At 44.7% G+C, this 25,667-nt stretch overlaps 2 protein-coding genes across 3 annotated transcripts in view; one reads left to right on the forward strand and one right to left on the reverse strand.

Moving 5' to 3' along the window:
• Positions 1-10,212, reverse strand: part of DEAF1 (DEAF1 transcription factor) — a 44,716-nt gene extending 34,504 nt beyond the window's left edge. Inside the window, 7 exon segments of the mRNA XM_048852265.2 lie at positions 820-946; positions 1,660-1,725; positions 2,507-2,646; positions 4,091-4,237; positions 6,295-6,424; positions 6,851-6,948; positions 9,507-10,212. Of these exon segments, the coding sequence (XP_048708222.2) occupies positions 820-946; positions 1,660-1,725; positions 2,507-2,646; positions 4,091-4,237; positions 6,295-6,424; positions 6,851-6,948; positions 9,507-9,774 (976 nt within the window). The 5' untranslated portion in view covers positions 9,775-10,212.
• Positions 10,213-10,480: 268 nt separating this feature from the next.
• TMEM80 (transmembrane protein 80) lies at positions 10,481-24,235 on the forward strand. 2 transcript variants are annotated; one of them, XM_048852268.2, is made up of 5 exons: positions 10,483-10,599; positions 18,001-18,017; positions 20,192-20,285; positions 20,398-20,490; positions 22,798-24,235. In XM_048852268.2, exons 1-5 carry the CDS (start codon positions 10,581-10,583, stop codon positions 23,001-23,003), a joined length of 429 nt encoding a protein of 142 aa, XP_048708225.1. In that variant the 5' UTR covers positions 10,483-10,580; the 3' UTR covers positions 23,004-24,235. The 2 variants fall into 2 exon arrangements, 1 of the variants encoding a protein (XP_048708225.1); XR_007357005.2 differs by lacking the exon at positions 20,192-20,285 and having other exon boundaries at positions 10,481-10,599; positions 18,001-18,171; positions 22,798-22,842.
• Positions 24,236-25,667: the final 1,432 nt, after the last annotated feature.

Below are 25,667 nucleotides of genomic sequence, written 5' to 3' on the forward strand. Positions count from 1 at the left end.
ACTATGACATCATTGAAGGTAACAGGAAATGGAAGCAGACTGTTTATAAAAGTGAACCTTTGTTTTCACACAAGTATCTTGGTAATCAAAAACGGTGAGAAACAAAATACAGAAATATTACATGGTATCTAGATAGGAGTTAAGCTTAATATATTCTGAGAAACCTGTCTGAAGGTGAAGATAGCCCATACAGCAGCTCTCACTAAAAACTTCCAAATCAGAGACCATTCCAGCAGCTTAGATTCTTTTAGTATGTCTCAAGAAACAGCGTGAGGCTGAATATACAGAACCTGCCTGCTCTCGGAAAGTGAAAGTCAAACCAACAGGTGTTAGGCACCTAGTTCTGGAAAAATCTACCTCTAAACCTCTACGGAACAAGGCCAGGGCTCCAAAGCTTTTGATGGCCCACTGGACCAAAAGACAAGGATGGGGATGGAAATCTAGGTTTCCCAAGCAGCAAGAAAAAAAATACAACCCAAGTTTTAGCAAACAAAAGGTTTTCAAGATTCTTAAAAAAATATTTTCCTAGAAACAGAGCTGAACATTTTTCTACTGAGTTTACAACTCAACTATTGCAACACTGTGCTCATGCACGAGAACTAACAAACGAAACAGACTAGTCAGACCCGTCTAGTTTCACTGTTTAATCAAAAGGACATACCAAAGCTAAACAAACAATCAAATTTATTAAAGCCTTTCCGTTTGGATTCTCTAGGATGTAATTAATATGGAAATCAAGCAAAAAAGACAAAATATGATCTATCATGACAATGCTCCTCTAATAAAGAGCCGGCAGGTTTATTCCAGAAGGGAACTTACAAGTGGTAGCAGCTGTAGCAGGAAGCAGGGTGATGTTTTTGGGAGAATCCTTTTTCACTGGCGTTGTAGGCAATTCGTTTTCTTTTTTTCGCCTTTTATAAGGGACAAACAATCGTACTGGGCCACTCTGAGAGAAAGAGAAATGAGCAATTATTATGAGCTTTCTTATTAAGACTTTTTGTCCTTTTTCAGCTTGATCATGTTTGCTCTAATTCTTCAGACACAGCTGGGACCATACTCTTTTATATGTAGCAGCTCTTCCTGAGGAAGACAGAGCGAACAAACCATTGGGTTCTCCTGCTGCTGCATTTTGTCAAAATGCCAATTAAGACTACAGCAGAGATATTTGCTTCTTCTCTCCAGGCCAAAGAGAACAGTTAAGATGCACAATATTTAAGGTATTACTGATCTCAACCCTTTCAGTACAGCTGGTGGTGTCACTCCATGGTCAGCACTAAAGATGGTCAAAATTGAAGGCTAAGGTATCACCAGTCTCACCAAAGAGCATATCCCCAAACCAACAAAATCTCTACCTTCCTACCCCCATTATGTTACTCACTCACACAAAATGTCTGCTCCAGCTAAAAGGGACCAGACTTGGCATCTTACCATCATTATCTAAGGAGCAGCTCTGAACATCAAACAGAGGGAGTTCATTACCCCTTTCCTTACTCTAGTCATGAACAAAGCACACTGCATCCACAACACTCCCAACCCCTTCCTGTCTCAGGTTGCTCATGACAAACTCTGATGGCCATGTGACAACCTAACTGATTATCATTAGACCATAAAGCCAACACTGAAAGTTTTCAAATTAGTGGCTGTAAACTTGCAACTCACCAAGGTCATGTCATCACAGCAGGCAGCACAAGTGCATGAGGCAGCATGAGGATTTAAAATCCCATCCTGAAATTGGGAAGTTACCAGGACAGCATTAAAAGAGTCACAAACCACCCAAAGCATGAACATACTCTAGCAAATGATTCAGGCCTCTCCTGAGAATCTGTCCGCTCCCTGAAGACCCTGGGTAGCAGTAAAAAGGACAACTCTTCAGAAACAAAGGGAATGGTGGGGAATATACCAAGGGAAGAACTCCAAAAGCAAAGACAAAGGGCAGGTGAATGTGTGTAGAATAGTATAAAGGATCTCTGCCCAATTGTCTGTTTAATAGTAATGCCCCATAAAGAATGGGCCTCCCTTCTAACACTATGGGATGTAAAATATCTGGAGTAACCTAATAAGAAGCAAGGGAACCACTTGTTCCCAGCCAAACAACAGTAAAAGAGGTTCGATTAGAGAATTAGAAGTATGTAATACAGGTGGGGAGCCTTTAAGGCTATCAGTTCCCCATTTCTGCCACATGGAGTTCAGTGCTGGAACTTATCCCATGTTAGCTTCTAACTGGAATAAAGCTATAACCCTTTTTGAGCTTAACAAACATTTGGACTGACTTAACTTGGGAACCTGGCCAAGGTTCTACCCCTTGGTTCTCAGCAAAACCAAATCACTGTTAATGAAGTGCCCTGTTGTAACAATGATTTCTCTTTAATACTCCTGTGACTAGGTCAGTGTGTTCTCTCTCCCCCTCATCCCTCTGACAGAACACAAGCATTTGGCCAGGACGTTGGAGAGTCAGACACTGCCCTCCCTTCCCCCGGAGCAGAGATAAGCACACGCTTGATCTTACATGAATAAGGCACTGCAGTGGCCTCCCAGCATAGCGGATGCTTCTTTTCCAATCTTTGCTACTGGCTCTTCCTGCCATGGCTTCAAACTCAGTGGGGCTGTACCAGTTCTCCCCTTGCTTAATACATCGGCCCCGGCCTCCTAAAACAAGGCAAGAGAAGGCATCTAGTGGCTAAGAATAACTTTTTCACTTTTCTGAAGATGTAAGCACTGAAACCATCAGGTGATGAAGCAATTAATCCATAGCATGCAATTATCTGGAACACTAGTCTAGTAATTCCCACCCTATTAGAATAATTGTACTCATTTAAGACCTTGGCTGTATTAACCAGTGCTTACCACCTCCTGTTCATTTGTGTATGCTTAGACCAGGGGTCTCAAACTCAAATGACTACGAGGGCCACATGAGCACGAGTACATTGGCCCGAGGGCCGCACCACTGCCCCTCCCCCCCCACGCTTCCCTGCCCCTGCCCCCATTCCAACCCCTTCCCTGAAATCCCCACTCCAACTCCGCCCCCTCCCTGCCCCCAGGGGTTGCAGGAGGGGTGTGGGGTGCAGGAGGGGCCTCAGGGCAGGGGGTTCGGCTGCAAGAGGCGTTCAGGGGGGGTGGGTCTGGCCCGACATGCACCGGGGGCGGGGCAGGCTCCCTGCCTGCCCGCCCTGCCCCCATGCCGCTCCAGGAAGCGGCCGGAACCTGTGGGAGGTGGGGGCACAGGGGTCTGTGTGTTGCCCTGGCCGCTCCTCCAGGTACCTCCCCCGAAGCTCCCATTGGCCAGGAACAGGGAACCGCAGTCAATGGGAGCTTTGGGGGAGGTACGTGGAGGCGCAGCCAGGGCAACACACAGACTCCTGTGCCCCACCTCCCCCAGGTCCCGGCCGCTTCCTGGAGCGGTGCGGCGGCAGGCAGGGAGCCTGCCCTGCCCCTGGTGTGTGCCGGGCCAGAGCCGCTCTAGGTAAATGCTGGGGGCCGGGGGTACCGTGGGGAGCTGGCAGGCCACAGAAAATAACCCCACAGGCCGTGTGTTTGAGACCCCTGGCTTAGACTGCTCCACATCCTAGTCTCATTAGCACCTAGATCCGTGCTGGAGGAATCTAAATTAAATTATATGTCTGCAGTACGTACAAAGCTTTCCCAGGCAAATGGCATCGACTTCTCCAGAAGTAATGCTCTCCTTTACTTTTATTTTTAAGTTTCTAGCCTTTATGGTTGTGAAGAAAAGCTTCCATATGTGAACAAAAGGGCAATCATGGATGCCTGAATCTGCAGGCAGATAGCTCCAGTGCCTCTGTGCTGCTTGTGGCTGTGGCAAGATTCAGCAGACGCAACAAAGAATAGGAGAGCTTCTGACACAACCAAAGAATCCGGGTGGGAGTCAGGCTTCCTACTCTTCAAAGGAACAGAGTGGGGTAGCAAGAGGCCAAAGCACCCAAGGAGAGCAATATCCAAAAGGAGAAGACTGGCTTGGAAATTCTCCCTTCCCTTCATAACCGGTTTTTAAGAGCAGCACAATTAAAACAAGCACAGAACAAAGATGCATGAGTCACCATCCCTCTCTTGTGGAAGGCAGGAAGGGCCTTTTTACCTGAACCAAGCCTGTTTTTATACAGGATTCCACTGATATTCCGGCATCGCACAGGGAGTTCGCTGTCATACACTGATGGGTCCCAGTTATACTTCGTGCCATTTTTTTCTTGACCAGGTGTTAAAGGAGTGGGAGGAGACTGAGAACCTTTGGATTAAGAAAAGAAAGACGAAACATACTAAATGCCCACAAACATAGTTTTGGATTTTTAATATCCGTCATATCCAGACTGTAATGCAATTAACTCAGACAGCTCTGACGGTCCATAATGAGCAGAGAAACATACTAAATGACATATAATTTAATTTAGAGTCTGTTAACAGCATCTTTCAGACCAATGAGATTATTTAGAGTGCTTCTAGGAGCCCTGGTTAGGTATAATGTTATCAAAGAAAATAAAGGAGACAAAATCGTAGAATCACAGAAGTGTAGCACTGGAAAGAGCCTCACCAGGTTATCTAGTCCAGTCTCCTGAACTCAAGACAGGACTACTTAATAACTAAACCATTCCTGGCAGGTGTTTGTCTAATCTGTTCTTAAAAACCTCCAATGCCGGAGATTCCACAACCTCCCTAGGCAATTTGTTCCAGTGCTTAAGTACCCTGACAGCTAGAAAGTTTTTCCTAATGTCCAACTTAAACTTCCCTTGCTGCAATTTAAGCCCATTGCTTCTTGTTCTTCTTCTTCAGAGGTTAAGGAGAACAATTTTTCTCCCTCCTCCTTGTAACAACCTTTTATGTGTTTGAAAAAATTGGGTTTGTTTAATCTGGAAAAGAAGACCAATGCGGGACATAACAGTTTTCAATCTTCCCTCATAGATCATGTTTTCTAGACCTTTAATTATTTTGTTGCTCTCCTCTGGACTTTCTCCAGTTTGTTCCTTTCTGAAATGTGGCACCCAGAACTGGACACAATACTCCAGCTGAGGCCTAATCAGCACAGAGTAGAGTGGAAGAATTTCTTCATGTGTCTTGCTTACGACATTCCTGCTGATACATCCTAGAATGAAGTTTGCTGTTTTTGAACAGCGTTATACTGTTGACTCATATTTAGCTTGTGATCCACTGTGACCTCCAGATCCCTTTCACCAGTACTATTCCCTAGGCAATCATTTCCCATTTTGTATGTGTGCATTAGGAAATGTATCTTAATCGTGAGTTCATATGGACAGTGAAATAGTCTCCTGGGAAAATGATGAAACTCCCATTACTTCATACAACACACAGTCAACCTGAGGAACTCCTTTCCAGAGGATGTTGTGAAGGCCAAGACACTAACAGGGTTCAAAAAAGAACTAGATAAGTTCATGGAGAATAGGTCCATCAACGGCTATTAGCCAGGATGGGCAGGGATGGAGTCCCTAGCCTCTGTTTGCCAGAAGCTGGGAATGGGCAACAGCGGATGGATCACTTGATGATTACCTGTTCTGTTCCATTCCCTCTGAAACACCTGGCATTGGCCACTGTTGGAAGACAGGATAATGGGCTAGATGGACCATTGGTCTGATCCAGTATGACTGTTCTTATTGGAGTCATTTAAAACTGCAATGGCTATGGGAGGATGGATGTATTAGGTATTTTCCATGTCTTGTTTCTAGCAAATGTGACTTTCAATGTTAAAGAGCTGTTGCGCCACCTTGTGCACAGAAAGGAGACTGCAATGCAGCTGCCAGTGCACACACCTGAATTAAGAAATAATCTTTAGAAACAAAGAAACGGTGTTATCTTGACATTCAAATGTCAACAAAAGGTCTTGGTAGAATCATGACCATTTGCAAAGTTTAAAATATAAATGAGTCCAGAACTAGGAGACGGAACTTATCAATGTTGCCATCCTTTTCCAGTATCAATAGTTACAATGAAAAATTCATCTTCCTGGGTGGAATGCAGAGACAAGTGAACATGAGAATAATAAAGAAAAAAGGCAAGATTTTCCTGAGTGTGCTTGCGAAAGCAAACTCAAGGATTGCGCGAAAGAAATAGATTTCTTATAGAAAAAATGGGGAGAAAATAGTCTTCCTCTACTCCCAAGAAGTACTTTGCTCTTGGATCTACCAACAGAATTTCAAGAGGTGACAGTCAATGCTTATAACATGGTTTCAAAGAATTACACATGACAGTTTCTAGTTCCAAATATAGGAATAGGAGATATAGGGCTAGCCCAGCTGAGTGACGCTTAGAAAACAGAGCAGGATTGTGTTATACCTGGTGTGAGAGGTGCAGAGGGCCCCTTTAGCCCTGTGGTTTCTACAATGCTGCCATCTGTGTGAACCACTATCAGAGTGGCTTTTTCTGTATTCAAGCTGTCCCCAATTTGAAGGGCTGTTCTGCCAGACTACAAAAGAAATAAAGAGTTTTAATTAATATAATTAAAACCTTGGTTATTTTTATGCCTCTCAGATTCTTATCTCTGGACCCCCTACAACTCTAAACTGTGTGGGAGTAGCTAGATGCGTGTGCGTGCTTTCAAGTCAACCAAATTCTGGCCTCAGAACAGTGAATCCAAGGCCACGTGCTTCAGGTCACCAGGGCTACATGGGGGGACATATTCAGAGTGAGCTGGCTGTGTAACTCTTAACTTTATTGCTGGTTATGTTGCTAAATTCCTGCATGTTGAAATGAAGAACCCTCCTTTGATCTTAACACAGACTAAACATCAGAGTTGTACGCATCCGCAGATATTACATATCCTGAGATTATCAACAGGGGGCCCACAACATTCTAAAGGGAAAAAAATAAAATAAAAAAACCCTTAACTTACCAGCACATGTCCAGATATAGATGCAGCATTTGCCACAGATGTGGTAAAGACATTGTCTGCAGAGGCACCCACATTGGCTACTGTTACTGTTGTCACTTCTACAACATAAAACAGAAGTGAACTTAATATACTGCTGTATCCACAGAACCTCATTAAAGCTAAAAGGGGGGAAAAATACAATTGTATTCCTTTTTTCCCTATATTATTTCCAATTTTTTTTCCAGGTCTTCCCACCCACCCCCTTGAGAATAAGATCACCCACAGAGGACGTTCCCAACTTCACTTCTGGTGTTACCTCTGGAAATCTTTTCAAAGAATCTATACTAGAAATAAATGTCATTCTGATTATTGCTATCTATCGTCAAAACTGGCTTGGGCTTAATCATTTGAATGCTCTTGAGGCTGAGACAGTATTTAACAGCATATGATTAACTAGGAGGAAAAATGAAGCTGCTTCAGTGTGCATGAGAACTGTAAAAGAGGATTTACTTACAATCCTAAAGATAAAAGGAAGAGAAAACCTCAGAATTGCTGCCTGCCTCTGTCTATATATTGTTACCACTTCAATAATATCATGACAGAGCCAGCTAGCACACCAGCTAGAATGTATCCAATTTTTAAAAATATATTTTGCATAAAGTTTGACAGCATATTTAGTTATGGAAAGTTTGCCAGATTGTCTCTCTCCTGCTGCTATCTATAAAAATTTGCTTTTAAAGAAAATTTGGTATAAGCCAATAGACGCTCATGGTTTATATCAACTTCTGTTTATGCATAAATTACAAGGTATATGAAACTCAGCTTCTTGAGTAGGCATAAGGGTTCCCTCCTGTAACTAAGGGAATCCAAGATGGGTGTTGTATGCCAAATATGTGGGGCTTCACAAATTAAGATCCTACAAGTCCTCTGAGTCTGACACACTTGTAAAGTAGAGACACAAGGTGGGTGAGGTAATGTCTTTTATTGGACCAACTTCTGTTGGTGAGAAAGACAAGCTTTCAAGCCACACAGAGCTCTTCTTCAGGTCCTGTCTCTCTAATATCCTGGGACCAACATTGCTACAACTATACTACATACAAAATTTGTAAAGTAACAGCTGTTCAGAGCACATACAGAATACTTAGGTTGAATCCTGCTGCCATATTTTATGGTATACACACAAAAAAAAGGATTTCTGTGTTCTGGGAATGGAAAGGCATGAAAAAAACCCACCTAGACAGACGTGCAACAAGATGGACAGCTAGTTATGGGTAACCTTGGATGTATTCGATTTTTATCGGTAAACACAGATTTTACTTTTCACACACAAACTGATAAAAATATTTTCATTACAACAACTGTAATTTACAAATAGGCAAAGTAAGAAACATGCTGTTTGACAACTTATTACAGTTTAATTATATTTACTTTGTACAGTTTGACATGTGACGTTCACAATTTTTGTGTTAATAGTTGTAAAGCTTTACTTTTTGAATCTCAATGTCTATTGTCATTAAACAGTTACTGTCTGATCCCTCCCTTAATTTCCCACAACTATGAAAATTTGAATAGATAAAAATAAAAAATAAAACATTGATATTAACCATTGAAATTATTAAAAAAAATTAGGCTTGACAGAATTCAATTTTGATGATGGGCTAAAGTCTGCTCCTGGCTGCATGACAGATCTTGTCTCCAATATTCTGCATTTATCTGGGGGGAGACAAAACTCTCCATAAGAGATCTTTGCACACACCGTGAGCAAAAGGTCAAAGTCAAGATCTGATGTGCAGAAAGAAGCCTCTTGCTCAAGGGGGAAAACAGCGTACGGTATACTTGTGAAGGCAGTACGTTGCTGTCGCATCTGAAATAGTGGGTTTTTACCCACAAAAGCTTATGCCCAAATAAATCTGTTAGTTTTTAAGGTGCCACTAGACTCCTCAGTGTTTTGTGAAGACAGGCAGTGTGGGCAAAACGGACGGTTGCCAATTCTCCAGGATTATCCTGGAGTCTGTGTCATGTGATGAAACCTCCAAGTATTAATCCAACCAAAACTGGCAACCTTAACAAAAGGTCGGAAGAGTCAGACACTATTTACTTCTAGTTCTGAATTTACTAGGTATTGGCTGTGTGGCCTGGGATAAGTGACTTCACCGCTCTGCCTCCCCAGCTGTAAAACCAAGATAACCGTGTATCTCAGCTGGGGGCGGCGAGCCCAGGACTTGCGGCACTGACGAGAGGCACGGGGGGGGGGGGGGGTGACCGCACGGGTACCGCGCACCCTGGGACAGACGGGGCGGGAGAGAGCGGCGGACAGCAGCAAGCCAGACCCAGCAGCGCAGCTGCACCGAGGCGGCCCCTTCCCTCGGACGGAGCCGTGTTCGCCCCGAGCTCGCTCTCTGCGGAGGAACCCAGGCCCAGCGCTGGGACCTGCCGGGAGCTGGCCCGGGGACGCGGGTGCAGGGCTGCCGACCTCGAGTAGCGCCCCATCTCCGCTCGGCTCCCGCTGAGCGCTCTCGCCGGGTGCCCAACGCGGACCCCGGGGCCCGGCTCTCCCGCGCGCATTCGCCCGTTAGAAAGGCCGGCCCGGCGCGCGCGGGGCGGTACCGGCGGCAGCGCGTGGCCGGGCGGCACGCGCGCCCGCGCGGCGCTCTGTGCGCATGCGCCGCGCTCTGACCTGCGAAGGCGGCGGCGGCGGCATCGTCCGCGCTCGGCAGGGACTCGGCTCCCATCGCGATGTGTTCGGCATCCGCCGCCATCACGGTCACCGCCGTCACCTGCGCGGCTGCCTCCTCCTCCTCCTCGGGCTCCGCCTCCAAGCCCGCCGCCTCCGCCCGCTGGTGCTCGGATCCTTCCGCGGCCACTGCTGCGGCCACCGCCGCCGCAGCTACCGCCGCCGCCTCGGCCAAGCCTAGCTGCTTCGCCGCCGAGTCCGAGTCCTCCATCCGAGCCCGCCCGAGGCGGCGGTAGCCGGGGGCCGAGAGGAGCCGAGCGCGGCCCGAGCGGGCTCGAGCCCTCTCCGATCTCACACGAGCCCGATTCTCAGATTCCCCGGGCGGGGCGCGGCGCGGCGCTACCCTAGAATGCTCCGAGTTTCCCCGAGCGATCCCGAGTCCCTCCGAAAGTAGCCGAGCGCTGCCGAAAGCGAGTAGCCGAACTGGCCCGAGTCGGCCCGAATAGCCCCGAGTCCCTCCGAGCTCGCCCGAGTGCCGCTCCAGGCGAATTAGTCGAGGATCCGAGCTCGACTGAATCCCCTTGCCCCTCCCGCGTGACCCGAATGCGGACCGATCCGGGGAGCCGAACCCCTCCGAGTCCTCGCCAGGCTCCCCGGAACGTCGCCCGAAGAGCCAGCCCAGCCGGGCGGGGGGGAGGGACCCGAACCTGCCCGAGGCGATCGGGGACTAGGGCCGATGAGAGTCGAGCCCGCCCGAGTCCTCCCAGCTCGTCCCCATGGCAGCGAGGAGCCGAGCCGAGCCCAGCCCCCTCCGATCTCACCCGAACGGCCGGGCGGGCCGGGGAGCCGAACGGCCGGCGCCCGAGTCAGCCCGAAGCAGAACGAACCCGGCCGAGCGCGCCGAAGGGCTCCGAGGCGGCCCGAAGGCGGCGGGGCTAGAGGGGGAAGGGGCGGGCTCCTCTCCGCCCTCACCGCACGCCGGAATAAGCGGCAATGGCCGAAGGCGCCCGAAGCCTGAGCGGCGCACGGGATGACGGGATGCTGGAGGACTGAGGGGTGGCGAAGGGGGAGGCGGACATGGCTGCTGTTAGGAGAGGTGAGCGGACGCGTTGCCATCGTTACCGCGAGCTCCGCGGCCGATGGGGCAGGGGGTGGGCTCAGAGCGGGGCCGGGTGACGGTTCCCAGCCAGACGGGGTGCGGGGGGTTGCCCCTGCCGGGATGATGGGCCCAGTCTCTCTGCTGCCGCGTTGCCATAGTTACTGCACGGCCCTGGTTAAGTCGCCGCGAGAATTAACTCCCGCCGGCGCGCGCGGCACCCGGAGGCGGTCGGGGTTAGTACCGCGGCGAGCGTTCAGACGCGAAGGGAATGTGAAGCGATTCCGGAGTTAGCCCCGGGGTCGAGCTGGACGGGCGGGGGCGATGCAGGGCACTGCGACCTCCCTTTGGGGCGGGACAGCCTGAGGGAGGCGTGGCCCCCCCTCGCCCAGCTCGCTCCCACGCTCACGGAACAGCCTCGCCGGCGCCAGGGCCCCCTCTCGCTCTCTTCTGCGCTTCGGCCTCTGAGCAAGCCTTGCCTACGGCCCGCCATCGGGAAAGGGGGCGGCTCCGGGGCGATCAGTGCCTGAGGGGAGCCGATGGGCGCTGGCCGAGGGGACTCCGAGGAGAAGGGTGTCTGCGGGATCAGTGTCTAGGGGGTTCAGGGAGCTGGGTGTCTGGGCGAAGGATGCCGGGCAGGAAGGATTCAGAGGAACAGCCGTGTTAGTCTGTATTCGCAAAAAGAAAAGGAGGACTTGTGGCACCTTAGAGACTAACCAATTTATTTGAGCATGAGCTTTCGTGAGCTACAGCTCACTTCATCAGGAAGGAGAGGGCTGTCTAGGGGGAGGTGGGTTTCTAGGGAGCTCAGGGGACTAAGGAGAGAGGCAGGGACGGCAGGTTTGTATAAGTTTTGGTGCTGCCCAGAACGGGTCCAAGCAGAGCCATCCCGTCCATAGGACAGACTGTGGCAACCGCCCTGGGCCCTGCACTTTGGGGGGCCCCCTGGTTTGGTGGGATATGGGGTCCAGGAAGAGCTGTCCCATCTGTAGGATGGACTGGGGCAGCCGCCCCAGGCCCTGTGCTTTGGGGGGCCCCACACTTCAGGGGGACGTGGGGTCCAGGGCGGCCTGGGGTGTTAGTGGGGGGCCTGGTAAAGGCAGCAGCAAACAACCCAGCCCCAGCTCTGCTCCACCAGCTCCTGCCATCGCTTGGGGGAGAGGGCGGAAGCCGGAAAGAGATGGGGTTTGGGGGAAGGGGTGGAGTGGGGGCAGGCTGGGGCCAGGTCACTCACTGCTGCCAGCACCAGGCCCCCCCACGAACCCCGTAGCCCACCCTGGACCCCACATGCCCCTGAAGCATGGGCCCCCCCAAAGCGTTGAAAGCCCAAAACATTGGTGGAGCCGGGCCCACGTTCCTACAGATTGGTGGAGCATGGGCACCACGGGCCCATGTAACTTGCCACCTATGGAGAGAGGTGGTGTGTGTCTAAGGGGACAGACAGTGGGTGGTGAGTATCTGGAAGAGGCAGGGGTTAGCTGGTGTCTGGAAGAGATGGAGGGACAGGGGTTACCCTGGTTCATTCTCACCTGTCCCCAGTGCACACCCCTGTTGTGAGCAAGCACCAGATGGCTGCAAGGGTACAACCAGAATTTTCTTGAGGGGGGCCCAAGAGGGGCTCATGTGTGTATGGGGTTCCCCTCCTTCACATTGCCCTGACCTCTTTCCCCCCCGCCTGAGAAACCAGGACCTCTTTCCCTTTCTCCAGGAGAGACCTGGAGTGGTGTGGACTCCCTTCCCCAAGCCAGGGAACTTTTGTTGTGCCCCTTGCCTGCCTGCTTCCAACTTTTACTTGCTGAACTCAGCTAGACTGGAGCCAGAGGCTCCATGCTCTGCACTGCTGCATCCCAATCCTCAGCGAAGGGGGATAGGTTGGCTTTGCCTCCCCCGACTCATGCTGCTCCCTAGAGCTACATGTGTGGAGCGACTGGAGGGCACGAGCGCTTCCAATGTCTGCCTTTCAGCTGTGTGCAGCCTCCCACCTCAGGGTAGGGACTGCCTGGTGTTCCCCCCTCTGACCTGTTCAAATCTGTGCAAGCTACATCCCTTCACCACTTGCACACAGAGGGCCTTGCCTCTTGCTAACAACCACAGCTGGGCAGGAAATAGTTTTCTTGTACCAGGAAATTTTTGGTTAGTCTCTAAGGTGCCACAAGTACTCCTTTTCTTTTTGAAAAATGTTCTCACCCAAAATTGGACCAACATCTTGAAAATTGTCATGAACCATACTATTCCCCTCCCCCCATTTCAGTTCAGGTCAATCAAAACATTTTGATTTTGACCATTTTTACTTTTTTGCTTTTCTAACTTAAAAAGTCATTTAGAACCAGAAAACAGGATTTTTTGTTTCAAAAATGATTTGTTTAGGCAATTTGGATTTTTTTCAACATTTTTTGGAGTCAAGAAGTTAATCAAACCCAACCATTTTCCCACAGACAGTTTCTGTTTTTAGTAATCAGCATTTTCCAGTAAAAAATTTAGTTGAAAAATTCCCAATCAGCTTTACTAACGGTATCGCTGAATTCAGCCTGGGTATGTGCTTGGGAGGCTCAGCTGCTGCTCTAGTGAGGAATCTGCCCCACTAAGCATAACTGAATTGTTCGTATCCTGACTAACTTGTCATGCTTTCTTTGTATGAGTTCTTCTGGCAACGTGCATAACACAGCATGGATATTCTGTTTAATTTGTTCTCCATGTGGGATACTCTTATAAATTGAGGTAAAGCAAGGGAGAGAAATGCTGCACCAGTGAACTAGCTGTGATGAATGCATTATTAACTATTGGTCAGTAAAATTTTGTCCCCTGCCATACATTTTGTATTTGGCAAAACTCTCCTTGACTTATTACAGCATTCCTGGCTACTTTTAGAGTGAGTTAATCAGTATTATGTTGTTTTTCATTATTTTAATTTAATATGAATAAAAGAAATGTAAACAGTAACACCCAGCCTCCCAACTGACCTTTGCTGAGTGGGGCAACCTTCATTTTATTATTAATAACAATATTTTATACTTATTTTAGCACCTTCCTGCTGAGTATTTCAAAGCACTTGACAAACACTAATGAATGAAACCTCTAAATACCTTTGTGACATAGGTAAATGTGGAAACAAGTACAAAGGACCAGATATTGCTGTGTATCAGTTTAAATCCAGAAGGACTCTTATGAAATAAGTAGAGTTTCCCTCGATTTAGACTGATGTAACTGAGAGCAGAATTTGACCCAGAGACAATAAGTGGCTTGTCCAAAGTCACATAACAAGTTGATAAGTTAGCTAGAAATAGAACCCAGGACTCCTGGCTCCTCTTCTCATGGTGTACTTCTATACTAGCAAAGTAGGATCTGTATTTTAGCAGCTGCTAACAACGGTGCAGCTGGATGAGTGCTAAGCTGCTAGTAGAAAGGGCTCAGGCATTTTTACCATTGTGTGCTAAGATCCGGCTATTCTCTCACTGTTATAAATACTTCATTAAAAAAGCCTAACAATGTTCTTTTAATAAGATTGCAAAGTCAAGCACTCAGAAGTTGGGAAATGCCAGATTTAAGGATGGTCGTGCAACCTTAATTCAGCTCCCTTGTGCATATGCATTATGATACAGTATTTAATTACATGATCACATACTATTTTTTCTTATGGTAGTGGCACAGCTTCCCAGAGTGTGCTCAGTCATTCTGTGGGGATGGCGCGCATGCAGTCCAATCATACATAGGAGCTGCCATGGGCTGGAGCATGTGCAATACAAACAAAATCTGTGGATAATTTAGTAGCCAACGTCAGCTGACTATGTGTGAACTGAGATTTTTCAGTGACTCATAACTTGGTCCTACTTGGGTGTTTTTCACAGCAACAACAAAAGGCACATTCCAGACAGCAGGTGACCCCCGGTCAAATGTCCAGTTCCAATCCAAAGCAAGGAGGTGTGAAAGCTTCTTAAAATATGATAATAATCTTACAACTCGTTCATTAACATGGGCAACATGAAATTTTCCATGCTCTCATTCTCCAAAATGACTGAACCATTTTAGCTGAAAGTTTCAAAAAAAAAAAAAAAAATCAGTTTGAGGTAGATGCCTGGCATGGAAAATTTCAACCTGAATGGTTTAAGTTGGGCAAAGATATAAGTAAGTGAAAACAGGATCTTATAATGGGAAGCATTGGGCAAACCTAGTTATAGGGATTGCTACCTGCACCATCTGTAACACATTTTTGGCATCAGAAATGCTGAATCCTGAAACAGATTTATAGAAAACGGGCCAAATTCTGCCTTCAAATATGCACACGCACAGTGTTCTTTAAGAAAATTTGGCAGGGGCTACATTTAAAAAACTCACTTGTTTGGAACAGACTTTATGGACCTGGTTCTGCATTTGTTCAGTGTATCAAACTCCCAGTAAAGTCAGTGGGATTCTGCTCATGGAGTATCTGCACGATCCAGCACTAAAAGCACAAATTTCAAAACTGTTTTCTTAAGACGCACATGCAGTTCAAGCATATGTACGTGCAAAAAGGCCCTCAGGACAATATGGCAGATAGATAACCATGCTCCTAAGAGCCCACTCCCATATATGAATGTAAGATTTGCACCATGTTTGTATCCTTTCTTGAAAATTGGAGTTAGTGCACCAGATTCATCCCTGGTATAAACCCATTGTCTTCACTGGAGTTACACCAAAGATAGAGTTGGCCCATATTCAAGCATCGTTATAGGCCGTTGAAAGCAAAGTGATCTTGCACTTGGCAGTCTAAACTAATTTAGAATAATTGAAAATTAGATTTCAACTCTCATAATTGAGTGGATATGTTATTACTAGATTACTAATTACTATATAATTACAATACCTATCTCACAAATGTGTGTTGTGAGGCATAAGCAATTAATGTTGGTGAAATGTACTGAGATTCTATAGATGCTAAGTAGGGTTATTAGATATTATATAATTTGTCCTTGGTACAAATGTAGGAATATGGTTAATGCCTACTTGTGGGCTAATGACAATGGCATACGGTTTTGTGGTTAGAGCAGGGAACTGAGAATCAGGGCTCTGGGTTCTAAATCCAGCTCTTTCACTGATTCACTGTGTGATCTTTGGGCAATTCCCTAAAGGCTTGTCTATACACAAAAATTGTACTGCTTTATCTAGCCCAGTATAATTAAAGTGGTACAACCCCTGTAACATGGAGTCAGTTATACAGACGTGTGACCAGAGTCCCAGGGGAGCCACACTGAGGTTACTCAATTGGGGTGAACTGCAAAAAATGGGGCAAACAATCCCCAAAGCTACTGAGTATTCCAATATTTAGATTTACCAAGCCAGCACAAAACCGCTTCTATAATACTTTACTGGTTACTCAGAAGCCAACAACACAGTTTCCTTAAAGTAACCCAGCCTTAGGCCTCCACCCAGACACCCAAGTCAAATATGATGAGGATTACTGAAAAGTTTATTCATCATATAAAAAAGTTCTACCAATCCCAAAGGATCGGACACATTATCTCCCAGGTTAATGAATATTTCATATCTTACCCAAATACATGCTTACAGCCAATTTGTATTAACTAAACTAAAATGTATTAAAAAAGAAAAGACAGAGACTATTGGTTAAAAGATCAATATACATACAGACATGAGTACAATTCTGAGATCAGATTCCTAGTAGAGATGGTGAGCTTTTGTAGTTGTAATTTTTCAGAATTAGTCCAAGGCTATAGTTCTATGTCCACATTCAGGGTGATTCAGATGGGACTCTGGAGATCTCAGTCTTAGGACTTAAGCTTTTCCTGCATGAAGCATCAAGCAGATCTGAGATAAAAAGGATCAGGAACCAAGACATTTTTATATAGTACCAGGCCTTCTTTTGACTGCTCGGAGTCCTTTGGGGAACAATAGGTAATCATGGAGACTTTGAAGTAGACCTGTTTCCTAAGCATCACTGGTAATTAGCTACATGGATTAACATAAGACAATTGCCTGTTTTCCACCATTCACAGGTAATTTGCTGTACATTTCAAAGAGAGATGAATAATAATACAGTGATATCACTATATTTACAGTTCATTTAAATGATATTTCCTTTTGATATCTGAATTAAAGAATTAACAGAATACAGCATAGACAGGGACTGCTCGATTACATTGTTAACTTCTAACAATATATATGTAAACACACAAAAACCCAAACATTATCTACCAATATGTCCCTAACGGTTGAATGTGGGTCAATTATCCTGCAAGCTGCTTAACCCTTTCTGATCATCATGCGTCATACGGTGTATCTTAGGCTTGTTTTCAGATGGAATTCCAGAATAAGAGCTATCGCTATTCCAGAATAAGGGTATCCACACATGGAGATATTGCACTTTAAATTAACACTCTACCTTAAAATGAAACAAGTTTCAAGTGTAGACAAGCCCTTTTTCCTGTTGGGAAGGGGAGTAAGCTATCCACACTAGAGGTTATTCTGGTATAACTATTTTGGTAAGAAATCACACCCTTAACTGACATAGTTATATCAATACAAAATTTGCATGTAGCCCAGTCCTTAGGCCCCAATCCTGCAAAGACTTCCACATCAGCTTAACTTTACATGTTGTAAGTAGTCAATGTGTAAAATTAAGCAGCAGAGGCATAAATCTTTGCAGGATGAGTGCCTTAATCACAAAGTGCCTTAGTTTTGCCTTCTGAAAAATAGGGCTAATACAAGAAATTCTCAATTCTGTATGTACCTATGGAGTGCTAAAAGGGATAACAATGGCCAGGTGAGCTTTCATTAGGTCAATACTGCCACACTTCAAGAAAACTTAAATTTGTGTTTTACAGGGAAGTTAGATTAGACACTTCCAGAAAAATTATTGCTTGGCTCATACATTTCTTTTTTTTAAATTGCAGTGTGTTAAGGATTTATCTGGACTTTCAATGATTGGTTGTAAGGGGAGCGTGGTTAGAAGGAAGTATCATTTGAGATGGGGAAAGGGGCAACATTGTGGTGGCTGGGGCCATGGTTTTGACTTAATCAACCTTTGGTTGTAATTTAACAACAAATGACATATTCTGATTCCCCTGTATGCTTCTCTGGTTCTTGTACAGTTCAGAAACAGGGAAATGTCATCAGGTGATTCATAATGAGTGCTCTGAAGGTACGGATACACAATAATATTTAGTATCTATATAGTGCTTCAAAGAGTTTTCAAAGAGATGTACACACCAGAGAAGGTGTGTTCTCTCCATGAAGTTTTCACAGAATGACTTTAGGGTTAATGGATCCTAAAACAAGTTATTTTCTAAATTTGAAGTAACTGATGTGGAAAAATTTCAGTCATACGTGCATTTTGCAACATTGTTGGTAACGAAAATGTAGGCTGATTTTCTCCTAATTATTCCTTATTTTTCCCTCCGATGGCAGGAAGAACTTCATCAGTTGTATCCTTTTGGACATCCCATCCCTTGCACTTCGGGATGACCTGCAAGATCAGTGTCTAATAAGTTTGCACAATGTTTATATTAGCATAGTTTTCACTGGTATCCTTTTTTGTGTGGCATCAACCATCAACACCATCCGTTTGAGCTACTATTGGTAGGTGATAGCTTCTAAAGGTATGTCTTCACAGCAGAGTTATCCCAGGCTCCTACTTGGGTATTGCTGCTATCCCAGCACCCATACACACATGAAGCCCTCTTGCATGAAAATACTTATGCTTTCAGCCTGGGCTAGCTGGCTGGTCTGGTGCTATAGGTTGACAGTCAAGTTCTGCTTTCACTCGTACTGGTAACCCACCCACTTTGCAATCAGAGCGCAGGCTAAACCAGTCAAATGCCAATAGTCCGACTCCTTCGATGCTTTCCCAAAATTCCCTCTCCCCCATGTGTTGAAAAGCACAGACACATTCTCCTACAGTTCACTGGGAAAGAATCATAGAGTGGGTCAGCTTACAGCAATGCTAAGAACCATGGGATATGCCCCTAGAAGTCCTAGCAAAACATGAATCAGCGTGGACCCTGTAACTCAGGTATGGTTTTGCAATGTGGCTGCTCACATCCTGGGTAGGTTAAGCTAGGGGCTGTTCACCTGAATGAAGACATATCCTAAGTCAGTGATGTGTAGATGAGTAATTGAAAGAGAATTGAAACAAAAAACAGTCACCATAGATCCATGGTCTTTCGAGGTATATGAGGGAGATTAGAGGAGAAGGAAGGAGTGACTGGTTGGTCTGTACTAGCAATCTAAAAAATTGTAGACTGAGCCACATGAAATCCATGCAGCACACACCCCTGAGACTTGACATTCCATAGCTGACAAGGGGTGCCAAAAGAGCATTGTAGCACACTCTTTGTCTCTCTTTCCTGGTGCTCCGCCCTCCCTTCCTCCTCTCCCCGCCCCCAGTGATAACCTCCTAAGAAAAAAGAAAAGGAGTACTTGTGGCACCTTAGAGACTAACCAATTTATTTGAGCATGAGCTTTCGTGAGCTACAGCTCACTTCATCACGAAAGCTCATGCTCAAATAAATTGGTTAGTCTCTAAGGTGCCACAAGTACTCCTTTTCTTTTTGCGAATACAGACTAACACGGCTGTTCCTCTGACTCCTAAGAAAAGAGACAGACACCTTATTCTTCAAAGACTTCTGCTACTGGAATTTCTCCAGCATTTTTGCTCCACCTTCCTTCAACCAGAGAAACAGGAAAACCAAGTTCTGCCTTATTAAAATTAACATGCTTGGGAACTGGACTAGTCCCATGACTTGCAGGTATTCTCATCCAAACTGGGTGGGCACTAACACTAAAATATTCCGTATGTAAACTTAATATCATCTTAAACCTGGGGGACAGTAGAACGAAATGGCCACTAGAAATCCATGCCAAATTCTCTCTTGGTTGAAATGGGTGCAGCTCCATGATTTTGGCTCCTATATTTTACTGAAGGTGCTGTCAGCATTTGAAATGTGTATCACATTGGCTCCTGTGGTTCCCCCCCTTTAAACAATGCATAATAAACAAATGAAACAGACTACCAAGGAAATACAAATTAAATAAATGGCTGCTGGCTAGAAGACTCTTTCCCCAACATACACACTCTTATAATATTGATCTAACTGGAAATTTGGTGAGAAAGGCTGATCCAGAAGTTAGGGCATTAGCCAAGGACTTAAGAGACCTGGATTCAAGATCCTGCTCTACCACAAACTTCCTGCGCAACCTTGTGCAACTCACTATTTGCCTAGTGCATCAGTTCCTCAGCTGTAAAATTAGGAATAATAGGGTTCGCCGGAGTGTTGTGAGGATAATACCGTAAAGATTGTGAGGTGCTCAGATACTATGCTAATGAGGGCCCTGTTAACAACTAAGTATTAAAACTGACAAGAAACCAAAAAGCTATTGTCCTACATTCATAGTATTTGGAATCTTAACATTTGATTTTAGGTATTTCCAAGATATCAATCACCTTGGTATCTTAAGTGCCAAAATAAACCTGTACATGCATAGATTGCTATGGAAAATAAGGGATAGTAACATTTTGAGGTTAATATGCTGTAACTGATAATTTATAAAATAGATCTTGTCTGCATTACTGTTACAGATCCTTAATAACATTTGTCAGCTGTCATCTGTTCCTTTACAGATACTGTTCTATTTAAATGGATTTTATTACATCTTTTATTTCTTGGCAACTCTTCTAATGATTATTTATAAAAGTCAGTTACTTTATACATATTCTAAACACAAAACTCAGATGTGTGCGTGTTATATTGTGATGACTTGATGTACTTAATGGTTTTGGTTTGTTTACGCTTTGTTATTCAACAGGTCAAGTTTTCAGTTATCCAGATAATTACTTGGGTCTTGATCTTGCACTGCTGTTCATTATGGCCACTCTAGAAGCAATCCGATTATACTTGGGTATGTTGATCTTAAATATCATTGTGCACTTTAAGATGGAATGTTTGCCTCATAGTCTTTACACATTAATCATGTTATGAATGTGGATGTCAAAACTTGCTGATTTAGCAGCGTAACTAATTATTTTACAGACTGTTAAACATGTATGTTGTTGAACATTAATTGATTGATTGATCTGTATTGCCAGAAGGGCAAATGATTGTAGTTATATATTGGTTAAATATAATTTTTAAGTACCACTAAAAAGGGACAGATTCACAGATAACAAGAACTGCTGGAAATGTAACACTGGAGTATTGCTGTGCTATTTATAAGTATGTATGTTGTGGGAGAGAATAAAGCTCAAAACACAGAGGCCCTGATTCTGCTGAAGGGCTCATTTACACTGCTCCAGCAGCATAAAAGTGGTCAAGTGGCTGGAAATAGCCCCCGGTGATTACCCAGTACAGAAGACTTCCTTGAGCAACCTGAGCTGCCACAATTGTTCCACACCCCTCCTTCTTGCAGCCCTCATTTCTTCCAGCACTACACTTGGAGGGCAGGGTATGGGGCAGGAGGGATGCTCACTTTGACTCTGGCCCCTTTGCATTGAGTTAATGGGCTAGAGTGGCATAACGGGCCATATAAGCCTCGGTTCCAACTCCCACCATAGGCATTACTGAGTCAGTCAGAAGGGGTTTGTTTGTTTGTTGGGGGTAGGGATTAATTTTTTTATATGCCAGGCGTTCTTGAGACATTTATACCAGCATACACCATGGGCTTCTGCTGAATTCAGCTAGGTTACATCAGGGATGAATTTAGCCTATTGTCTTCAGTTTATAGTTAAAATGTGTCTAAAAGTAAATTCTCTGCATATGTGCTCAGAGCCTGTTTGATGAAAACATTTTATAAATTGAAAAATAAGTTCCAAGTCTGAGGCAATTAAAAAATGAATCACAAAACTATTGACCCTAAAACTGGCTTGGACATAAGGTACAAAATTTTAACGAAGACACTTAATAATTAGAACAGATGACAAGAGATGTGGTAGATTTTCCATTACTTGAAATATTAAAATTATATTTGGATCTCTTTATAAAAGATATAATCTAGTCCAGTGGTTCTCAAACTTTTTTTTTCGCGGACCACTTGAAAATTGCTGAGGGTCTTGACGGACCACTTAATGATCTTTCCAAGTGTTGTTTGTACCGTTAGCTAACTATTGTAAAGCGCTTTGCATAAAAGCTCTCTCTATAAAAAAAACTTAATAATAATACACTTTTTTGTTCTACAAATAAAAGCACACAACTCATATTTTAATATCAGTAGTCTTACCTTTCTAATGCGATGGATGGGCCCTCTCTCCCCTGCCGCAGCAGCTCCCAAGCTGGGGCTGGGAAGGGGGGGTGTCTCTCCTCCACCATAGCAGCCACATGGCTGAGGCTGGGAAGGAGGGCCATCACTCCCCAGCAGCCGCAGCCTTGGAGCTGGGGAAAGTTGCCTCTTTCTCTGGCCACCGCAGTCCTGCACGTCCCAAATTCCCCCCACCCCCTCTTCTCACCCCACTGCCCTCTCCCACCTACTCTCTATTCACCCCAAGGCCTCCACCTCACCTTACATGTGCGTCTTCTCCAGGGTCCAGGCACCTAATTAGTGGAGCCACACAGTGGGTGGCCCTTCATTCTCTCATGTGCAGCCGCCCAAACACGCATCTTAGAGGGAACTATCCGCGGACCACCTGAAAGGAGCTCGTGGCTGCGGACCACAGTTTGAGAACCTCTGTTCTAGTCAACAAGTTGTCAGGCTCAGTGCAGGAATTATGTGAAATTTGATGGCCTTTCAAGCAACAAGCCAGACTAGATGATCGTAATGATCACATCTAACTTTAAAATCTATTAATCTGGGGAAAATAATGTAGGAGTTGTGCTTGGGGCTTGTGCACATGTGCTGCATGGATTTTCCACACCCCTCAGCAATGTAGTTATACTGATAGAAATCTATAGTGTAGACCAAGTCTTAGAGTACCAGTAGATTGTCTTTTATCCAAACTACCATCCTGGTCAGTGTTGAAATGACTGTGCTTATCTGTCTTGGGATTTGTTCTTAAACTTACAGACAGGGGCCTTGATTCAGGAAAGCACTTAAGCATGTGCTTGACTTTAAGCATGTACTTAAGTCCTATAGACTTCAAAGAGTCTTAAGCATGTACTTACAGTTAAGCATGTGTTTAAGTGCCCTTACTGATCAGGGCTGCTCTCCTGAGTTGGGGCCCAAGACATTGTCCCTGTAAACAGTCAAAGATTCATGTAACCCTTTTGTTTCCTCAAGGTACAAAGGGTAACCTGACAGAAGAAGAGATTCCACTAGGCATCAGTCTAATGATTACTGTTGGCAGCATAATGTTGTCTGTCTACTTCCTGCTGTGGGAGACTTACGTGCTGAAAGCAGATGTCATTATTAATGCTATTCTTCTTTTTACGTACGGGCTTGAGGGACTACTACAGATCATAGCCATTGCTGCATTTGTCAGCTAAATCTCTGCTGCTCAAAGTTGTAAGGTACATCTGCTTCCAACATTTCTTCAGTAAAGGGACAACATGCATCTTTAAACAGTAAAGGTATTTGGTTTCACTTTCTCCAGTGTAAAATACTGAGGGGAACCTCATCCTTATATTACAAGGTTTAATATAGCCCTATTCCGGCACAGACCCCCATGAATAACCAGGTAGAATATCCTGTACAGTAGTTCTGTTCCAATAAGTAGTTTGACTAAGTAGTTCATTTAGTGGCAATGTCCCTGCTTCAGGAAAACACTTAAGTACATGCTCCGCTTTAAGTCTGAGTAATTCCACTGCAGTCAATGGGAGTGCTTCTGGGCTCAAAGTTACACACATATTCAAGTGTATTCCTGCATTAGGTCCATGTGCTGACCTGCTGTGCCTAAAGAGGTACATGTGTATTTAATCAAAATTCTGCATCAGATATTTGTATCCAAATCAGAACAAATATAAACCAAGATGTTACTCTAGTTGTATGTTGGTACAATACCATTGATTTTAATGAAATCACACTGGCATAAAACTGGAGTAATGCAAAGATCAACCAGGCCCTATCTACATTAAAAGAAAATACTGTGGGCTCAGTTCTGCACTACCAAGATAACAGGGTAGTATTTGAGGGCAGAATTTTGTCCTGTTGTCCTTATTCTGATCTCACTTGTGCCTTTTACACCTTCGTAACTCCACTGACTTCAGTGGAGTTACTCTGGTTGATACCAGTGTGTGAGAGAGCCGAATCAGGTCTCCTCTATGCAAAAGGGAGCTGAGTTATAGCTGTTGTGGGAACTACAGGTCCGACCACTCCTCATTTCCACTGAGGCCACATCTCTGCTTTGCAATGTAAAAGATGGGGCTTTAAAATGGGCATGAATGTTACATCCCCTTTGTACTACCTGAGCAGTGTAGAATGGCCTTTTTATAAATAAGAATTAGGCCTTGATTTTTCCTTTTGAAAGATCAGCTTTAATGTTGTGTAAGGTTTTTATAGTCTCTATATGATATACCTATTTTTATAACTTTCCTTTCCTGTTCTGTTAAATCACTATTTTAAAATCTGTTTGACTAAATGCAAGCTAAGATTTGCAGATGACCATGGGTTTTTGTAACAGTGTAATCATTGGTTTTTTTGTACATAATTATAGTCTTCATATTCATATGTTTTATTTTTGTATCATTTTAAAAAAAATAAAGAATTCATTACACCCTAATTCTGTTTGCAAGTGCAAAATATTTTGGACCAGATTCTGGGGTATGGCTAAGCGCACAGAGCACAAGTTGGGGTGGTTAGGCAGAGTGTGTGGAAAGAACTCCTTTGATTTTGCTGCTTCTGTGTGCAGGCCAGTTTATCCTGAGGTCTGCTTTAATTTACACCAGGCTGCAATGACTTCAGGGGGCTGAAAATGCAGCCAGGGACTGGTGTTGCCTGGTAGTGGCTCAGCCACACACCCTTTTCCCTGCTGTGATGGCAGCAGGGGGGCAGTGATGTAAAAGCCCATGTGGCAGCACTGTGCCACCAAAGGATCAATCTTAAATTAGGGAAATTGTCCATGAGCTAGTTAACATCTGCTTCAGAGCCACATTATACCTACAGTGTAACTAACGTCAAAATCGGCATTTCTGCAGGCAGATCTCCTGGGGATGAAATCCTGGCCCTGTTAAAGCCAATGGCAAAATTTCCCATTGATTTCAGTAGGGTCAGGATTTCACCCCAAAGTCAATGCGAGAATTATGGAAGTGCGTCCTAAGAGGCAGCAGATAAAATGAGTGACTGAATGCTTTCATGCTTAATCTGCATAAGTCAAATGGCAGTCCTTTTGTTCTTCTAAATTTGCCTGGCATAATGGAATCTGCCCTGACATACATTTTCTGTTAATAAAGCAAAATTCACAACATATAACACTGCTTCACTCACCCTATGCATGATGAAAGCATATCACGAAAGCATACCATGCATATTTATACCTTGATTTATTGTATGTGTGCAAATAAATGAAAGTTCATTTCCTGGTATTTAGTTATACCCATCTCAGTCAAAGGTAGAAATGCAGGGGCCCTTAACAGAATCCAAAGGAAAAACGATGTAAACAAAACCAGTTACTTGATTGTCTATATTAGAGCAGACAGGGATAGCACACCTTATAGTTAACTCTGAGTTCCTATATTCGCGTCCCTCTTTTACGTGGCGCTGGTGATCTGAAAGGGTAGCTGTAAATAGAGCACATTAGACTAGTCCAGCTAGAGGTAACAAATGTCTAACTTCATTAATAATTTAAATACACTTTTTCTCTTATTTCCAAGTGTTGTCTTGAGTCCCACAATTAATGCCTGAAGTCATGTGCTCTCTGGTGCAGATAAAGTACCCATCCAATGTCTCCTGGTGTTCCATGCTCTTTGCAACCTTTTTCACCATAGATGTAGATGGGGTCTACATCTGTAGCACAATGTTCTGTGATACATTGTCGCCTGTATGCATTATTCTCTGTACAGACTGTCAGTCATTTTGAAATTCTCTCTGAAAGAAACTAGTGTAACACTTAAGAAAACTAATAACCCAAGAAGTCATCTAAGGCCTTGTTGACCTGCCCTCACACGGGTGAAGTTAAACTGGAGCAATCCCCTTGTCGATACTCATATTTTGGT

Source organism: Caretta caretta, chromosome 6 (assembly GCF_965140235.1).
Source record: "Caretta caretta isolate rCarCar2 chromosome 6, rCarCar1.hap1, whole genome shotgun sequence".
Classification (NCBI taxonomy): domain Eukaryota; kingdom Metazoa; phylum Chordata; order Testudines; family Cheloniidae; genus Caretta; species Caretta caretta.